We start from the raw sequence: 18,856 nt of genomic DNA, 5'->3' as shown, positions 1-18,856 counted from the left end.
GATAGAATTCTTATTTCTTTTATTTTTAAATTTATCTCATTCAATATCGACCGTGATAAAGTGATATTCTGGCTTGCTGCTTTCCGCTTTGGCGGCAGCACTGGCAGCGCCATCTGTCACGCGAATTCCCGTAAGGTTGGCCGTCTTTAAACATTACTCCGTTGATGGTTCGATCCGCGCGTTCAGTGTGAAGTGCGAAACCGGTGCGGGTTGGAGCGTACAAAATAGAATACGAGGAATTGTCGAGATTCACGAGATCCTCTCTGCTGATAAATCTTAAAGTATGATCGATTCAACGCGGATTAAAGTTTGAGCGAAACATGGATCCGAGCGAGATCGAGTTCCTCGGTGAAAAGCAACTGGTTAGCATAGTGCCGAACTTTAATTTCGACGTGATCCACTTGATCTCCGGCTCGGTAGGGCCGTTTCGCGCCGGTCTACCTGTCAAAGTACCGATTTGGCTCGCCGTGTCCCTCAAGCAGAAACAAAAGTGTCGCATTGTCGGTCAGGAATGGATGGATATGGAAGGCCTGAACGAGAGGAAGGAGATGGAGAAAATGTCAAAGTACATATAATTCATTATAATATAATTACAATGAAATGTGCTGGCTGCTGTTATTTTGTTAACTGCCATTTACTTTAATAATTTCTTCTAATTGTTCGCTATCGGCGTGATACTGTGTTATATCTTCCTGCTTGAAATATTTAATTGTTTTATATATATTTAGTATAGTGATTTCAAGTAATTCGGTACGATAAAACTCCGACAGATAAAAAGCGTGGTGAATTGTTAAGAATTGAGAAAATAATAGTGCTTTGATGCATTGCAGTTTATGTTAATATTCATTTTGCTCGACGTTGACTAATTTATTCACGAAAACTTCAATGCACTAGGTTGTTCACAGAAATGTCAAGTTACCACTACATGGATGAGAGTCAAATTTTATTGAACGTGGCAAATGATGATATACCTGATGCGGATAATATCAGAATCGCCGTGAAAGTAAGTAAGATAGAGGATTGAGTAAAAGTGCAAAGAAATACCTGAATGTAAGAAAAAAAACAGTTGAAAAAACAGAATTTCGTTACTAAAGTTTGCATTATAGGACATATGGGATATAAGAATGTCTAAACTGCGCACATCTGTGGATGCTTTCGTGAAGAGCGAAGGAGTGCACGCAAAATTGGATCATCTCACCGCGATGGAAATTAATAATATACGTCCATTGCTGCCACACGCTTTAGATCAAATATTACGGATACAATCTGTAAGTCTACATTTTAAAATTGAATATCGTCTTTTGCATTATGTGTGTAATTAATTGATTATTCATTAGGTTTATTATTATTATAATCGATGCTTTATACTTACCTCATTGTAACTATAATCATCTCATTCACTTTTTACAGGCAAATACAGGAGAAAGAAATTCTCAATACAGTGGAAGTATATGACGAAAGTGATACACAATTGTTTATATTATACTGCACCTTTGTGACGTTGTTAATTATGGAGATGTGAATATTTTTGTAAGTTTTATCTACGAACTCTCAGGTATACTATTAAAAACTTGATATTGAGCGAGTTCATTTTTTACATTTACTATAATTTTAATTTATAATTTTATCTTTACAACAAAAAGATACTTCTTTAACAGTTTGATCGCGAGTTATTCGAAATCAAGATTTTCGCTGTTTATGGTTGAACTACAACCGTCATGTACACTGATATATACTTTCGCAAGTTATGCAAGTTATAAATTATACAAGATCAACCAAATTACTTTTATGCTATCATTGAAAGTATTTTTAATATGGCGGATTGCGAAAATTATTTTCAACTCGTTGCTAAGAAGAAATCGCTTAAAAATGCAGTTGACTCAATAGCACTAAATCAAATGTGGGTACGCACGTACAAGAAATAAGCAAAGTACATGTTGCGTATGATTATACAATAGTTTTATTATTAGTCAGCTTATACTTTGAAGACATTTCGTATTACTAGCATATTTCGATCACATTTTTTCGTTATAACTAGACATAAGTGCATATTTACATCGGTGAATTGTTCGATTACTTTTGCTCGTCGGTCCATTATCGTATGGCATTCCATTTATATTTACATTCCTTAAGCGTCTAATGTACAGTTCCTTAACAATCTTTGATTTTTTTCTCCCTAAGAATAACTTACCCTATCGTGTAAGGCCGCTTGGAAAGATCAAAGAACCTCGGTTGCTTGAAAATTGATAGGATATTCTGAATTTAAATCGCTTTCAGAGAACAAAAACATTTTTCTACGCATCAAACGGATCGAACAAAATAAGTAGTTGAGAAAAATTAGCAAAGTAGATGCATCGTGTTTGGCAGTGTCATAATAAATTATTAAACCTACAGTTATACCGGCAATATCTCACAATAGGCAAGTATACAATTGAGACGGAACCTGTTTTGACGTAGTTCTCTAGTTTTGTTTTTTTTAACCCGATTGAAACACCGCACATTATTTAAGGCGAAGTAAGTACCGTATGCTCAAGTACTTGGAGATATCACATAGAATCCAAAAACGTAACGTTTTAGAAGTATTGCGCGTATACAATCCATCATTGACGCGTCTCTTTAAACGGCTACAATCTTGCTAGGATCCACCTTAACTCGAATGAACATGGTGTCATCTTTGACGAAGTGTCGCTTCTTCACCATTTCGTGGGAGACGAATCGAGGGAAGCCGAAACCGAGAGAGTCCGGCTCGCGGCTTGGCCGCTGAAAGTTTTTCCATGTCGGGTCCGGTATGAAGCTCTCTACGATATTGCACGCCTTCTCCGCGACAACCGTCTGATCGAACATCGTGAACGACACGCTGTGCGAGAACGGCCATCGTAAGAGCGCGTCGTATTCGCCGGGTAGAATTTTTATGTATATCGAGATGTGGCTGCCCTCCCCGGTGCCGTTCCCGTTCAAGAAAATCGAAGCCTGTGGACAGATTTTCTCTCGTTAGTAAATAGTCATTCGAGACTTTGCAATGTTTCAATTAGCTGCACGCTAGCGAGAGGAATTTCCTTAGGGTCGATTAGCGTCAATCGCGCATTAAAATACTTTATGAAATTAAATGATGATTGTTTATATGTTCAAAGTTGCAAAGTAACGTCAGGAGACAACATAATGATGTCTATGACGACATGATAATGTAATTATGTCATCTTCAAATGTCGCTACGCCCTCTCCGCGACAAATGATTGCTACGTACCTGTAACTTGTATCCGTATTGACTAGTGTAGAAAGGCGGACTGACGAGCTCCATTCCTTCCTTCGCTTTCGCTTCCGACATCTTGGCAGCGTAATCCGTGATCTTCCATATAAGCGTGCCCGTATAATTTAATGATAGTTTGCTGATGGCCGATTTGAGACTGGTTATTTGATGCTGTTGTTTCGTTACGAGGCTACACATAAGACTTAGATGCATCTTCGCGGACTCCTCTAAATGTTTATCCAGCGAAAATCTGTTTCCCTGTTACAGAAAGATCGCGATGTAATTAGCTCTGTGAATTAAAGACGGAGATCGCAAGTAAGATGAAAAAATATCTCTCCTTCTTTTTTTCACAAATAAAGTTAAGCGGAAAAAATTAAACAAAATTAATTTCTCGAATTTGAAAATTCGGAACTTTGTAAGGAATATTAATCAATGGAAAATTGTTAATTAAGCATTTCAGTTTTAATGTATGTAGTAGAAACGTAACAGAATAAAAAAAATGTTTATGCATACACACACACATACACACGCCTGTCATCAAGTTTCTATTTTGCAGAAATAAAACCTGTTCCGAGGCTTTTTATCTGTCTTATGCAGATCACATATGCATATATGTGTGATATAAGCGTGTAGAGAAAAAATGGTACCTTGAAGCGACAACCGGCGTCCTTGAATGTACAAGAAAGTAGATGCGTGGTGCAATGATCCTTCAGGTGAACCTCGAGATCCTCTCGAGGTAGCACAGCGGTTTCGCAACGATGGGGACACGCAACCGGGAACCGGCCGCATTTCGCGTGGTGAGCACCGAGCGTATCGAAAACGAATTCTTTATTACAGTAACGACAGGCGACCAGCCTCTTGGCGCACTCCCCCAGCTTGTGCTGGCCGAGGTGCCGCCTCTGCACCTTCATACCGCACTTGTTCTCGCAATACAACGGCTCGTAGCCGCACGTTCCCGTGTGTTTCTACAAATGTAAACGTGGGTTTAGAAATACGCAGCAAAACGAAATTTAAGTAAAGATTTTTACTCAAGAGAATCGCTATTCCACTTATTGTTAGCGTGCAAAACAGATAATTATTTAAAAAAACAAGAAGTTGACTGAGATATTTCTTGATGAAATTATTTTTCAAACATTTTTAGCAGTTGATAAACTCATAAGTTTCTTCTGGAATTATTATCATACCTCTAGAGTGTGTCCGGTGAATTCTTTGGCACAAAAGTCGCAACGAGCCCTGCGCTGGGCGCAGGTGTACTTCAGATGGTCCTCCATCAGCACACGAGGAATCATCGCTCCGCATTTATTTCCGCAGGGCACCGCATCGTGTTTACACGTGTTCAAGTGCGCCTAAGAGGCAATTTGAATTTCGATGATTTGTCAAGGCACTTTATGTCTTCCGATAACAACATTGGTGTTAACGATAATATAGCAACAGTATTACAACAGATAATTACCTTCAACTTCCTCAGTTCGTCCGACCACTTACAACCGTCCTTGTGATGTATACAATACACGATGGAACCCATTATTGCCTTCTCTGCCTCCGTGTCCTGGAAGTTCTAAAAAAAGAGCCGAAATATCTGGTATTAGTTTCTCACGTCTGTCGAAACGTTAAGAGTGAAACTCACGTAATATACCACGACCCAAAATTACTATTGTTATTGATGGGATTAATAGAATAAATCGTCAAAATCGTTTCACCACAGATTTATTAAATTATTACTTACTACTAAATTATTCTATTTATTAGGCAATGGAGCGTGGAGCCGGATGAAAAGCACTCTTATTGCGTTACGCAGCAAAACGCATTAGTCCACTCCGAGTCTGTTACAATTCCTTCCCTCGTGTAAAGTCGAAACGCGTTGCTTTATCTTTATGGGATGGAACGCTGTGGGAGACAGCGGCTGCTGCCTCGTGCCGAGAGCCACGTGGGTGGTGCCAGTCGAGAATACTTTGGACTTATTGTCACGACTGGAGGGCAGCTGCTCCATCGTAGAAAAGCATGCCTTTTAACCCGTTTGCCGTTCGCTTGTTTCAGCAGACGGACCGGTGTCAAGTATTCTGTTTTCGCATCATCAGTGCAACCTGACACGATTATTCCTATCACTCGGGTGATTCATACAGTTTGGAAAAGAGAGTATATTTTAAGGGTACCTTTAAATGTGCTTAGGAAACATACACACACAAAGAATTATCACGAACATCTTAACGTTGAATTCATGCAAAACTGCAAATTATATTTTATATATTGGGTTGTTCGGAAAGTTATTTCGTTTTTTCAAGGAAAAATGAAAAGCGGTTTTTTCATATTTAGAATAAATTTTATTCAGTGATGTATTGGCCATTTTGTTCCACTACCTTTCGCCATCTTTCTGGCAACTTTAAGATTCCACGCTCATAGAAGTCCTTCTCCTTATTGACAAAAAATTGAAGCAAGTGATTTTTGACGCCTTCATTTGAATCGAAGTTTACATTGTTCAAAGAATTTTGTAGAGACCGGAACAAATGGTAATCGGATGGTGCCAGATCAGGAGAGTATGGTGGGTGTGGTAGCACATCCCATCCAAGCTGTAAAAGCTTCTGGCGAGTGACCAAACTTGTGTGTGGTCTGGCATTATCGTGATGGAATACGACACCTTTCCTATTCGCCAATTCTGGTCGCTTCTGCTTGATGGCAGCATCCAATTCATCCAGCTGACGACAATACACTTTCGAATCAATCGTCTGGTTGCTTGGTAGTAGCTCGAAAAATACGATTCCCTTCCAATCCCACCATACAGAAAGCATGATCTTCTTTTGATGAATATTTGCCTTGGATGTCGATTGAGCAGGTTCATCTTGCCTGGACCATGATCGTTTTCGCTTAACATTGTCGTAAACAATCTAGTTTTCATCTCCAGTTATGATTCGCTTCAAAAATGGTTCATTTTCTTCACGTTTCAACGATGAATCGCAGATGGTAATGCGTCGATCAAGTCAATTTCCTTTAAATTGTGTGGAACCCAAATATCGAGCTTTGAAACGAATCCAAGGCGTTTCAAATAATCGTAAACGGTCGAATTCGATAAATTTAACTTTTCAGCAATTTCGCGTGTTGTTATGCGACGGTTTGCATCCACCAGAGCCTTTATTTTCTCGTTATCAGCTTTAATTGGCCGACTTGAACGTGGTGCATCTTTCAAATCGAAATTTCCAGTACGAAATTTCGAAAACCAATTCTGACACTGACGTTCACTCAATACATCTTCTCCGTACACGGCACACAATTTTGTTCTCGCTTGCACTGCATTTTTACCCTTTCGGTAGTAAAAAAGCAAAATATTACGAAAATGCTCACTTTGATTTTCCATGTTTGATGTGATGCCAAAAAAAATTACTTGACAGATCGCAACACAATAAGATACTAAATGACGTCTGAAATGTCAGTTGTCAAAATATAAAACGAATTTGCCGCTTAGAGTAAGGTTAAGTATCGAGGAACGCGACTAACGACATCTCTTTGTGAAAAACGAAATTACTTTCCGAACAACCCAATAATATCGAGTTATTATTAAAATTATATTTTAAAATATTTTATATATATTTTTAGTAGATCGGTGCATAAGTTCTTATCGATTTTACAATTTTTCTTTATTGAAATGAAACAATCGATACAGCATCAATCAATCAAAGTATTTTCCATCGTTTTCTACGACTTTTTTCCATCTTTCCGGCAACAAGCGAATACGAAAGAAGGAGTTATCATCTTTTGAGGTGATTCATTCATCGGCAAGAACTTATGATATACCTATATATGGATATCATGACATGATTGTATGTGTGTGTATGCGTGGCGCAACACATGTATAATATATAGCAAAATTTATGCAGTTCTCTCGTATATGAGGCTTATCCTCCAAAACTGCATCCTTGCAGTCGAGCGAAAAGGTGACAGGAGCAGTGGAGACGACCGAATGCAGCCGCACACAGACGCACACAGACGCATTCGGCAAGTGACTGCACAGGTAGGCTACCAGCGTGTTCGTGAAGGTGCGAGCAAGTTGAAACCTGCACGACCGGCAAGGTCGAGGAACCTAACGCACCAGTCAGCCGTTAGCGGCAAGACATAAACAACCGAAGGAATGAAAGGAGGGTCTACCTTGTCGCTCTCGAAAGGAGTGGAAGATCGAAAATCGGAACGCTTTGAAGCCAAAAAGCGGCGGAAATCTTGTGAGGAGATCGCAGAGCGCACCTCGTTCGAGTGCATCGCGGCGTCACATTGCAAGGATTTGAAACGGAGAATCAAGGGGATGCTGGAGTTGCTAGTGAACTATTTTTTCACTATAGCGATGGTAATTGCAGTTTCGAAAGTTCTCTTTATTGCTTGTGCGGAATAAAAAATCCTTTTCCACGAATGAAGTATAGATAGAAAGAAAGCCCGCTCTACAGGACTTTATACTCAAAATGGAAAAAAGTTAAAAACTTGCATTTGTCTTTTCTAACTTTTTTCCATTTTGAGTATAAAGTCCTGTAGAGCGGGCTTTCTTTCTATCTATACTTCATTCGTGGAAAAGGATTTTTTATTCTGCACAAGCAATAAAGAGAATTTTCGAAACTGCAATTACCATCGCTATAGTGAAAAAATGGTTCACTAGCAGCTCCAGCTTCCCCTTAATCGTATTCGAATGATAAAAAGTAGAATTGCCAACAATGGAATTTCGATCTTATTTCATGACAAATTGCAAACCAGCAAGCAAAACGTTACTAAAATTTGCTCATTGCGGAGATTGAAAACATATTCAGTTCATGGATATTAAGATACTAGACAACCGCGTGCGGCAGGTAGGCACGAGGTTACGGTAAAATAACGGACAATCGATCTTCGTATGTTCCACTTATTCCACGCGCGTCCAATGTTCAATGTTCAATGCCGCGACATCGATGACCGATTTAACACGTAACGATTTCGACGTAACGCTATTTTCCTCATCTCGGAATTACTCAGCGTTACGCTTGCTCTGATTTCAGGAATCGTAGTAAAAAATATACTATTCGATTATTTTACGTAACAATATAGAATATCGTCTATAAATAGAATATTCTTTTATTAACGAAATTAAACATTCTGTTATTCGTTACTTTCAATTAGCGACACTTCCGGACTGTTGGAGAGTGTGTCAGTGCGATCCGTCTGAACGTAGCGGCAAACGGTTAAAAATTCGATCGTTGCGAACTCGCGTTCAGCTCGAGTGGCCATCTCCTCTTTTCGAATTCAAATGCGCGACCTTGACAAATGGCCGAAAATTAACACACGGCGCGACGACGTCCGTCTCGATCTCTCTCGTCGCCTCCGAGAACCGATCGAACGTAATCGCGCGTCGTGTCGGGGTAATAAACACCGAGCCGACTTCTATTCTGAATATTTCTTACTCGGCAGGAAATATTTTAACGATCACGTAGAAAATCGTCCTGAATCATCGTGCATATTCAACGTATTCATGCGCCAGACGCGTACGTTTGCATTGCGTGAAGTTAGCGGCTGTTTACACGGCACAACGCCAGACGTGCGCGTCCGCCAATCAAATCGCTTGGCGAAACGAGCGACGAGCGAGTTTCCCGCCGCGGGTTACACCTATGCCGCGAAGCGCGACGTTCTCGTTCACGAACGCCGCGGAAAAGTTCATCGTCGTGGAATGCGCGAGCGACGAGGAACAATACGCGCGCGGAGCGTAGGACGCGCTTGTGGCCGCGCCGCTTCCGGCGCGGAACTCGAAGGGGGAACGCCGCCGTCGTCGTCGTCGTGGGAAGGCGGGGAAAAGACGGGGCCGAGGGAGGGCTTTTAATATAACGCACCGTAATTGCACGCTGCTGTAACCGTCCAAGCTACTTCGCGTTTTCGGGCATACCAAGGGGACGACGGAAGAACCGTGAAAGATCACGAAGCACGCACGCACGCTCCGATTCGCCCGGCTACGATTTGCGTTTCAAATCATAACCTAAACCGTGGACCGATAGGTGACTGCATGATTTCGTTATAATTATTTCATTGCATAAAATGTAACGTGTGCATGCAGAGGCGAGAACGCAAAGCGTTCTCGGCGACGTTCTTCGCCGCAGCAAGTGCTTAGATTATTCATATCAATTGCAGGTGCAAGTTTGATGCTCTGAAAAATGTTTACACTCCAGATGTAAGAAGATTACTCTCATCGCGTCGCACAAGGACGGTGTCGTAGACGCGCGCGGATCCGCCGGCCGGGAGAAGAAGCCGCGCGCGAAAGAAGAGAAGTTGAAGAGACTTCGGAAGCGGCCGAGGCCATCTGTTACGCTCGGTTCCCACGCTTCCGCTGCCACCACCGTCGCGCCTCGGGGCCGGCATTTTATTCCGGTGAGACGGCACGGAGCGCTCGTGCACGAAATTCCGCGAATCATACGGGCACGGGGAGAGAAAAGATCGAGTTCCAGTAGAGCATATGCAGCATCTGGCGACAATATTGAATGCGCGGCTGTCAGGAAGAACGGTTCCCGGCGGTGGAATTCTGCGCACGCATCCTCAACGGTGTCAACGGTCCCGACGAGCGAAAGAGAGAGAGAGACGCGTTCTCTCTCTCTCTCTTTCTCGCGGATGTAAACTTATCTCTATAACTCGAACCGATACTGTGATACCGAAATCGGCGTTTCCGTCACTATGTTTAACGGCGAGTTTCTTTTTCAGATCGCAGCAGACGCACGGACGTCGGCGTCGCGAATACAAACGCAGCGAGACGGCACAGTTTCGTACAACGGAGTCGGAATGGTCATCTAGATGCGGTTAATTCGTTGATCAAGAGGGTAAGTTATTTAAAAACAAAGAAAAAAAAAGAAGCAGTTATTTGAAAACAGCTCTCTGGATTGAAGCTAAACATGTAGGGAGAATCATTGTATCAGCAGGTACAATACATCGTATTCATATACTTGCTCCGAACCAAGTATATTAATTTATTTATAGTATATTTAGTATATTAATTTATTCTCATTTATTCTTAATTGCTTCTCGTTCGTTTTGTACTACGTATGTAAAAAAAGGTTCCTAATCTTGAAACGACCTAATTAGCAAGCTAATACATCTTAATCGTGCGGCGTTGCGAGCACAGAAGCGTGTTAATTATCAGTCCGAGTCAAAAGAAGCATCCCTTTGTTGCCTTGTTAACTAATTGTTGGAACTAATTCTACATTACGAGGTTAGTGAGAAACCGGTGAAAATATTGGAGGGACAGGGAGAAGCAGAAAAGAGAAGCATAGTGTCTGACCTCATCGGTAATTATAGGTGCTTTATCCATGGTGTCGTTGATTGGGCTGGGCGGTGACGTGGGGCTAGCGCTGGGGCTTACGTGGTAAGCTTTGGACTCCTTGGCGGGTCTCTGCGGTGACACCCTCGCCGGGAAGCTCAGGGTCTTGGTCCACTGCGACAGACCGCGCACCATCTTCAAAGTCGAACGCACTTATGTCACTCGTGCGACCGAGAGAACTCGACTGCGCCGCTGATATCATTCACGTCATACGCGTCTCGCGGATCGGAGAAGGAGGAAGGAGCGAAGGAGAGAAGAAGGATGTGTCGGTTCTCCTTATCACGTCTTTAGGAACTTTAAAAACTTGAAGCAACAGCTTCCCTCTCGCGATCGCGATTGTCGTTCTCGGTGAAACGCCACGATTTAAATCAATGTGAAGTGTCGCGCTCGTGACACTCGTCTGCCAGGTAGTATCTCCAGCGCGATCTGAAGGTCTTAGTCGCGAGATCCCGGCTCGATGCACAGCACAGGACGGACTGATACTCAGGCTGGTTCCGTGGCTCCTCTGGACCAAGCGTTTATGGTGTCGATGGGACGACGACGGCAGTAGTGGTGGTATAGTGGTGGTAGTGGTAATGGTGGTGGTTACACCGATGTTGGAGAAGGAAGAGGAAGAGGAGGCGTCGCGCAGAAGAGGGGAAAGAATCGGTCGTGAAGCGAAGAGGCCGTTGGGGCGACCGGGCCGGGAGATTCTTGCTGCGGTGAAGGATGATGGTGCGTGCGATCGCGAATATAGTTTTCTTCAGCCTTTACCCGTAACCGCCGCGGTCGTTCTCCTCCTGCGACTCCTTAAGCTTTTTCTCGAGAATAAATGGAGATTGTGAACGAGCGAACGAAACCGATCGCGATTCGTCTTATGAGTTAAGATGGTATCAAGTCAGTTTGAAGATTTATAGCTCTTTTCATCGACATTGATGAACCCTTTGACTCGACTTATTTAACCGGCTAGTTTGTCCCTCTTTAGGACTAGAGATAGAAGGAAACGAGGAGAGCCGGTTAAGATTAAAGCGTTGGTAAAACCGGTCTTTGGACTTTGTTTTGGAGAAAGATAAGCGGAAGAGGTAGGGAGGAGCACGATAACTGGGAGAGGAGTATCGTCGAGAGACGGAAAGAAGTAGGGAGAGACAGGTCGTGAATGAAGAAGCATGTGCGTGTAAAACAGGAATGCTCTCTAGAAAGCAAGCGAGTCGGATCTTGCAAGATCCTGTGCAAACGTGTCTTCGCGAGTGCGAGCGCTTGCTTAAGTCTTCTCTTTCTTTTACGATAATCCATTTTCTTCTTTTGCTCGCGACTTCATTACAGCGAAAAATTGAATTCGCGACATCCGTTTTTCTCGTTACTGACTACTGAGAGATTAGTTTCCCTGATACCGCTCGATTTCACGGGCATCGATAAGGGGATATTTTGTTTTTCAGCCAACACTAAACACGCACAAAGAAGGATTTTGGATAGGAGACACCCGGATCCTTCTTGTCCTGATGCCCTTTCGCAGGACAAAGAACCGATGCAATCGAAGCGATCACGAGAGACACGTGTTGCTAACTGAAAGTTCGTGGGATAGTGCGGGGGCGACAGAAGTAAGGGGGAATGGGAATAACGACTTCAGGCCAGGTCTGTACCGCGGCGTGTGTGCACCGTGCGTTCAACTGCGCGCGGACCGGATCTAGCCAGCTGCGGCGGCCTTCTTCGACCTTCCCCCCACCGATAATCGGCGACGGGAGAAGTCCTGTGGCCAGCCGTCTCTCTCGAGCTGACCGCCGCTCAATTTCGCACCATTCAAAATCTCAATCTGCTATGGTGCTAGCGGCATCGGTACCCGCAAGGCGATCCGCGTGTCATGGGTCACGTGCATTATATATACCTAGGTATCTCGAGATGGTTCGGCGAACAGAGGCATATCTGGGCGTGCGTCGTGACGCGTGCCCCTCGTATTTCGCCTCGCTGAGCACTCTCTACCGCCGAGCGAAGTTTTCGAGCGTGACAGATTATGTACCGTAATCACCATTTTCTATTTAAAATTATTATTTGTTGCAGATTTAATTAAAATATTTCGTATTGTTCTCGAGAGAAATAATTTAAGTACAAAATTGTTAAAGGAGCTCTGATTTACAATCCAATTTCCATATCTAACTATACAGATTTCTATGTCGTGTCGATGGATCTAGGAAAGAATATAAAGAAGGAGGAAACCAAACAACTGGTACGTGACCTGAAAGCTAAAAGATATCAGGCAACTGGTGCGTTCAAAATTTTTTCCATCAGTTGCCTATCGCGTTTAATCCCTATTATCGAAAAAACGATATAGTTTTTCTAAACGTGTTTATAATGTAAAGTTGTCATTAGTATTAGATATACTTAAACGATTTTCCGTATAATTAGCTCCCTAAATTTCTCGTGTCAAAAGATACTGATACGTTCAGCCCTTACACGTGTACATCGAGATATATTAGTCAACATGACTAATAGCGCTCATAGAAGAGACTTTCATTCTTATCTCATACATAATCTTTAAATGAGGATAGCTCTTTGTGAGATCTTGAAATGCTGATCCGCAGTTTAAGCAGTTACTCGACGATATTACTTAATCGATCACGGAATGCCTACTTCGTACGACTGCGTGCATCTGCCCTCGATTATTCCAGGCCGCAGGTGGAATACGAGGCTCACGCGGTGTAATCTTCACGCAGAATTTTCTTTCTTTTTTTCTTTTTCGAGGCAAGGATTCGCCGTGGATCCGCGCACGTCGTGCGCTCAGACGAGTGCTCCTGCGGGGACAAAGAAGGCGCTTTTCGAAACGCGCTGCGATACGAGGAGCACCTGGCAAGACGACTGGAGAGGGATCGAGCGCGCACGCGGAGGATAGGAACGGAACGCCCGGGGAATAATATTGGGAAGCGTGCAGCTGTCATAGCAGCTGCAAACCCTCCTCTTTTTCCTTCTTTCTCTTTCTCGTTTGCCGATCAACAATTAAGCTTCCTAGCTCTTCCTGCGCCTTCTGCGCCACGTTGCTCGCACATTGCCGTCTAATTTCCGCCTCGGCACGTACTGATTTCTTTAGATTTTTATAGCGCTTCGTGTCATAGTAAATTCTTAAACACCATGACAAGCAGATACGATAGGCCAGACATTATCGGAGATATGTCTGAAAAAATTAGAATATTCTCTTCAACTTTATCTGAATAGTGTCTTTTTAAATATTATCTTTAGGTAGCCTTAGATTATAATGAACGGGACAGTAAGTGTCTTATCACACGAATCTACTACGTTAATAACATTTATTTATGAACTCAGTTTATTGTTAAAGAATGTTTATTGTTAAAAGTTCAATTTCAACAATTCTCAAGTTTGAATTATATTTTATGCTTCCATATGTTCTAGATATAAAATTCTAGTGTTCCAGTTAATATATTCTTCTTAATAAAATATTTCCGAGCGTTCTATGCAATAAAGATTCAAAACATATTCATATTATCAAGAGCTGGTTGATAGAACTGTAGTTCATTGTGTGCTGTATGATGTAGCAGCCCGCGTCTTCATCCCATTTTGAAACCAACCGTTACCGTCATGAAAGAAAAAAATCATCGCTCCTTCCTGAGGCGAGGAAGTCTACTATATCTATACCCGTATCAGCTGTCTCTTGTGTAAAACTACCTCCTACCTTCTACCCACACATCTGCCCTTCAGTGGCATATTCATAACGCGTTACCCTCATCCTTTGATTCGGACCCTCATTCTGATAAAACATGTTCATATAATTTAATACATATTTGTTAACTTTATTATCTCAAGTATTATATAATTGACAGATCGAAGCTTTACTATTTTTGTCCCACATTGACATATTACGCGGACCTTTGCGGCCGTCTACGATTATTTATGCTTGCGTAATCAACATTAGTGTAGTTAGAGTGCAGAAGTGCGATGGAAGATTCGTGTCGCAAAACAGCCAGGTGAAAGGAGAGTTTCGCAGCGCTTCGAATACTAAATGAGTTGCGGTGAATTCCTCAGGATAACGTTGAACCTGGCACACGACGTTGTCCATTTATTTCAAACTTGACTACTTCTTTTCTGCAATTTAGAAAAATCATCCGGAGATTTCATCTGTTTCATTTTTATTCTCTCTTTCGCTGTAGCCGCCATTTCATTTCCATTTTTTAATTGAATTTATTGTATCTGTTTCATCAGCCAAATGTATCGACTATTGAGCGAAGAAACTGGAACGGCTACGGAGTAATCCGAGGACTTTGCAGCTGGCAGCCGCCTCCAGAATGCGAGCCAGTCGGCAACAGCTGCATTGAACCGAAAGCAGCAGGCTGCCGCCCAATTCAATCGACAGGACGGCCAGGGCGTTTGGTCGCGCTTTTTCTTTTCTTCTTGCATACACAGGTATGCATATATAATTTGTTGATTATATTGATATATTGATGGTTTTTCCAAAAGTACTTCGCGATTCATGGACCACTGATCTTTTTTTTTATTTTAGGTGAATATACGCAGTCCATAGATTACACTCGATTGACTATATATCTTCGTATCTAACTTCTAAAATAGTAGGTAAAGTACACTTCATAAATGCCGCAAAACTTATTCCTTCAAATAAGAGCGTACCACTTTTGCAAACGCGCGAGGCGGTATGTGCGCGCGTACCCGACACGCGGATCGCTGAAAATGAAGACTTCGTGCAATATCGAGACTGCGAAGAGATGCCGGCATGCATTTCCTTGCATGTATTGGACTCGTGCGGGAGAGGAACGTGAATGATAGCTTTAGCTTGATATTATGTACAATTTCTTATATACAATTTCCTTCGTACACGTGCGGAGCAACTGCATTGATCTCGGACTTACCGTTTCAAATATCCGGCTGACATTATAGATCAACGTCGAATCGACTCAGGTCGGCCAGGGAGCGTCGTTGAGTTGAGATGGGGAATAATGTTAGCACATCAAGGCATATTATGTTGCAAATCATCAAGCATGGCCACCAGAGTTCTCGTAGTAACTACCGAATCGGGTAACTCGTGCAAGAATTACCTCATCAAACGCAATCACGCAAAATGCCAAACAAGTTTACCTCAAACTCGTTTTTACCCTAGACTGTCAATCTTGTCTCTTTATCCTGAACTGCTCTCGGGCTGGTAATTATCTTAAACTGTTCGCACTAAACGCGGCGTTTGCTCATGCGTCACAACGCGCGTGTGTACCGGAAGAGATTGTATACGTCATGCGTTGCGATGGTCAAAGTGGTGGACCCAACTTGTGGCGATGTTTGCCCGCGTTTCTTACGAAATACTCGCGAGTATCGTCGCGGGTATCCGATATAGGAACGACATCGCGCGTCGTCCAGTGCTCTCCTCCGGCTAGTAGAGTTCGTCGAACTTGGTATGTCTGTATCGTGAACGGAGGCGAGAGCCTGGGAGACGTCCACCACCCTCGCGGACGGCAAAATGAACGCGCGCTTATCAAAGCGGAGAGCGAAACTCGAGTCCGCGACTGTTGTCAACGACAGTATAACATTGACTGGGCAACGCGGGCAGTCGTATTACCAGACGACGAGCGAGCATACGTGCGTGCGTATAACGTACGTACGTACGTACGTGCGGTGAGAGATCGGAGCCCCACTACGCGCTAGGCGAAACTAAAGTCCCTCGGGATATTACGCTTAGCAGCGACGGCATACACAGTCCATGTACAAACGTCTACTTGGTTACGAAGGCAGGTGGCGGTAGACAGGTGAACGTGTTGGCGGAACACAGGAAGTGTCGGAGACAGGAGAGGCGATACAAAAGCTACTATGGTGGGGAACGACACCGAAGGAAGAAGGGAGAGTGAGAACTCGCCAAGAAACTTGCCTAGAAACAGAATTACAGAGACTCACGGCGGCACGCTTGCGTTAAGTTACAATAGCGAGAAAATTGCCAAAAATGAGACACTCGCGACGGGTTTTTATGGGGATGTCGAATCCATCTTTAACATGATTAATATGCATTTAATTAGATCAAATATAATGAACTTTTCTGTCAACAGGAAACTCCTGATTTTTACTGTGAAAGTTATTGCTGCCTTGCTGATTTTTAGTGAAGATAATCTATTGGGTTGGCCAAAAAGTAATTGCGTTTTTTCCCAATAGATGGACATACATATCTTGAAATGTAACTAACTTCATTCTAAACCGCAAATTCATTATGTAGGTTAATAACTCACAGTTCAAGCTTGTTTTACAAAAAGAAAGTACACGATTTCGTTAACAATTGTTTGGTTGCCGTCCATTTCAAAATGGAAAATCAAAAAGAACATTTTCGTCATATTTTGTTTTATTACTTCCGAAAAGGGAAAAACGCTGTGCAAGCTCATAAAAAGTTATGTCATGTATATGGCGAAGATGCTTTAAAGCTGCGGCAGTGTCAAAATTGGTTTACTAAATTTCGATCTGGAGATTTTAATGTGAAAGATGCACCACGCTCAGGAAGGCCAATCGAAATTGATGATGACAAAATAAAGGCACTGATCGATTCCAATCGGCGTTTAACGACACGAGAGATTGCTGAGAATCTTAACGTATCGAAATCGAGTGTTGAAAACCATTTAAAACAACTTGGATACATTAGTAAGCTCGATATTTGGGTAGCACATGAGCTCAAAGAAATTCATCTCACTGAGCGTATTGACATCTGCGATTCTCTTTTGAAACGTGAGGAAAATGATCGATTTTTGAAACGCATGATAACAGGCGACGAAAAATGGATCGTCTACAACAACGTCAAACGAAAAAGATGGTGGAGCAAGCGTGATGAACCTGCTGAAAGCACTTGAAAAGCAGATATTCACCAAAGAAAGATTATGCTGTCAGTCTGGTGGGACTTTAAAGGTATTGTGTATTTTGAGCTGCTTGCAAGGAATCAAACCATTAATTCAGACGTATACTGTCGTCAACTGGATAAATTAAATGATGCCATCAAACAGAAACGTCGAGAATTGGTGAATCGCAAAGGTGTTGCGTTTCACCATGATAACGCTAGACCACGTACAAGTTTGGTCACTCGTAAAAAAATTGTTGCAGCTTGGATGGGACGTGTTACCACATCCATCATATTCGCCAGACCTGGCACCATCAGATTACCATTTGTTTCGTTCTTTGCAAAACGTCTTGAATAGTAAAACCTTTACTGCTGATGAGGATATCAAATCGTTCTTGGAATTGTTTTTTGCTGAAAAAGATAAGAACTTTTTTGAGCGCGGAATCTTGAAGTTGCCTGAAAAATGGCAAAAGATAATCAAATAAAATGGACAATATATTGTTTAATAAAGTTTTTGTTTCCCATGAAAAATTCGCTTTTTATTTATATAAAAAAACGCAATTACTTTTTAGCCAACCCAATAGATTCAGTAATTGTTATTAACTTAATTGCCACGAACTTAATAAGCCAATCTACTCTCTACATCGGAAGAAATATAGCAAATATTTCAAAATTATTTTCATTTCAAAAAAGTATTTTATTTCATATTATCTATGTTGCATGATTTTTCCACGCTGTGGGAACACCCAAAAACCTTTGAAAAGAAGACATCCTTGCGGAAATCGAAACATCCGGTCATCGTGATTACATATTTCGACTTCGAGTTCTACTCGTTTGTACCGTGAGAGTTCACCGTACCAAGCCACCATGGTGTTATTATGCTGCTTGCGATTTGCCATGTACAGGAATAGCTCGCACTCACGTAAGCAAGCACGCACGCACGCATGCACGCATAGTCCCTTTCATTTCTTCTTTCCTTCTTTCCTTTTTTCCTCACATGTGTGTACATCGGTAATATGTGTAAGCGCGGTTAATTAAGTTAGAGTATAAAACATTATTTGTCTATGCAAATTTTAAAATAATGTAGGGAATCTTGTAGATAGTAAAGGATGTCAAAGAAGTTTTAGCTCACAATCAGATTGTACATGAAGTACACGGTAGACATATGTAATTAATATTTCAAATATTATTTTCGTCGAGTATAATAATATTAAAATTTAAATATTACTAATATTAATATTTAAAAGTTATATTAAAAAAGAATTTTCTTAGTGAGACAAATTTCATATTTTTAGTGTTTATTATTTATACGTGTATAATATATAATTAACATTATCATTATAAGATTTGTTATTCGTTGAGTAAAATTTGCCTTTGATGATTTTACAGTAAAATATCGATGAATAACGATATAAAAATTTCTGTTTTACCATCGAATAGTGGTTTATCGATTTATTAGTATCGATCTGGCGAACTAGTTGACTTTATAGAATATAGAGAGAAGCAGCTA

General features: G+C 41.8%; 3 protein-coding genes across 10 annotated transcripts; 2 read left to right on the top strand and 1 right to left on the bottom strand.

Moving 5' to 3' along the window:
• The first annotated feature begins 54 nt into the window (after window positions 1-54).
• On the top strand, window positions 55-1,586 carry LOC105280972 (probable DNA replication complex GINS protein PSF2). The gene is made up of 4 exons (XM_011341858.3): window positions 55-565; window positions 895-1,003; window positions 1,107-1,268; window positions 1,411-1,586. The coding sequence occupies exons 1-4, from the start codon at window positions 321-323 to the stop codon at window positions 1,453-1,455; spliced, it is 561 nt and encodes a 186-aa protein (XP_011340160.1). The 5' UTR covers window positions 55-320; the 3' UTR covers window positions 1,456-1,586.
• Window positions 1,587-1,937: 351 nt separating this feature from the next.
• LOC105280979 (TNF receptor-associated factor 4) lies at window positions 1,938-16,269 on the bottom strand. 5 transcript variants are annotated; one of them, XM_011341871.3, is made up of 7 exons: window positions 15,398-16,269; window positions 4,974-5,331; window positions 4,701-4,805; window positions 4,432-4,593; window positions 3,895-4,212; window positions 3,245-3,505; window positions 1,938-2,970 (listed from the first exon to the last, which is right to left on the bottom strand). In XM_011341871.3, exons 3-7 carry the CDS (start codon window positions 4,770-4,772, stop codon window positions 2,617-2,619), a joined length of 1,167 nt encoding a protein of 388 aa, XP_011340173.1. In that variant the 5' UTR covers window positions 4,773-4,805; window positions 4,974-5,331; window positions 15,398-16,269; the 3' UTR covers window positions 1,938-2,616. The 5 variants fall into 5 exon arrangements, with proteins under 5 accessions (XP_011340173.1, XP_011340170.1, XP_011340171.1 ...); XM_011341868.3 differs by lacking the exon at window positions 4,974-5,331 and adding an exon at window positions 10,512-10,685 and having other exon boundaries at window positions 15,398-15,487; XM_011341869.3 differs by lacking the exon at window positions 4,974-5,331 and adding an exon at window positions 10,512-10,664 and having other exon boundaries at window positions 15,398-15,471.
• Window positions 8,846-18,735, top strand: LOC105280978. Of its 4 annotated transcripts, none has more exons than XM_011341864.3 (5): window positions 8,846-9,240; window positions 9,374-9,849; window positions 9,938-10,053; window positions 14,736-14,936; window positions 16,265-16,580. In XM_011341864.3, the coding sequence occupies exons 2-5, from the start codon at window positions 9,696-9,698 to the stop codon at window positions 16,379-16,381; spliced, it is 588 nt and encodes a 195-aa protein (XP_011340166.2). In that variant the 5' UTR covers window positions 8,846-9,240; window positions 9,374-9,695; the 3' UTR covers window positions 16,382-16,580. The 4 variants fall into 4 exon arrangements, with proteins under 4 accessions (XP_011340166.2, XP_011340167.2, XP_011340168.2 ...); XM_011341865.3 differs by lacking the exon at window positions 16,265-16,580 and adding an exon at window positions 18,111-18,735 and having other exon boundaries at window positions 8,847-9,240; XM_011341866.3 differs by lacking the exon at window positions 16,265-16,580 and adding an exon at window positions 18,114-18,735 and having other exon boundaries at window positions 8,851-9,240.
• The last annotated feature ends 121 nt before the right edge of the window (window positions 18,736-18,856 follow it).

This window comes from Ooceraea biroi, chromosome 5 (assembly GCF_003672135.1).
Source record: "Ooceraea biroi isolate clonal line C1 chromosome 5, Obir_v5.4, whole genome shotgun sequence".
In the NCBI taxonomy this organism is placed as follows: Eukaryota; Metazoa; Arthropoda; class Insecta; order Hymenoptera; family Formicidae; genus Ooceraea; species Ooceraea biroi.
This window is presented reverse-complemented; position numbering and strand designations above follow the sequence as displayed.

Excerpts from the sequence above, each read along its gene's own strand:
- LOC105280972 (XM_011341858.3), top strand. The coding sequence starts at position 321 with ATGGATCCGAGCGAGATCGAGTTCCTCGGTGAAAAGCAACTGGTTAGC. Across the intron at positions 566-894 it reads GAGATGGAGAAAATGTCAAA|GTTGTTCACAGAAATGTCAA; the intron begins GTACATATAATT and ends TCAATGCACTAG. Across the intron at positions 1,269-1,410 it reads AAATATTACGGATACAATCT|GCAAATACAGGAGAAAGAAA; the intron begins GTAAGTCTACAT and ends CACTTTTTACAG.
- LOC105280978 (XM_011341864.3), top strand. The coding sequence starts at position 9,696 with ATGCAGCATCTGGCGACAATATTGAATGCGCGGCTGTCAGGAAGAACG. Across the intron at positions 10,054-14,735 it reads TTAATTCGTTGATCAAGAGG|CCAAATGTATCGACTATTGA; the intron begins GTAAGTTATTTA and ends CTGTTTCATCAG. Across the intron at positions 14,937-16,264 it reads TTTTCTTCTTGCATACACAG|GCAGGTGGCGGTAGACAGGT; the intron begins GTATGCATATAT and ends TTGGTTACGAAG.
- LOC105280979 (XM_011341868.3), bottom strand. The coding sequence starts at position 10,685 with ATGGTGCGCGGTCTGTCGCAGTGGACCAAGACCCTGAGCTTCCCGGCG. Across the intron at positions 4,806-10,511 it reads CACCTATAATTACCGATGAG|AACTTCCAGGACACGGAGGC; the intron begins GTCAGACACTAT and ends CTCTTTTTTTAG. Across the intron at positions 4,213-4,431 it reads TCACCGGACACACTCTAGAG|AAACACACGGGAACGTGCGG; the intron begins GTATGATAATAA and ends TTACATTTGTAG.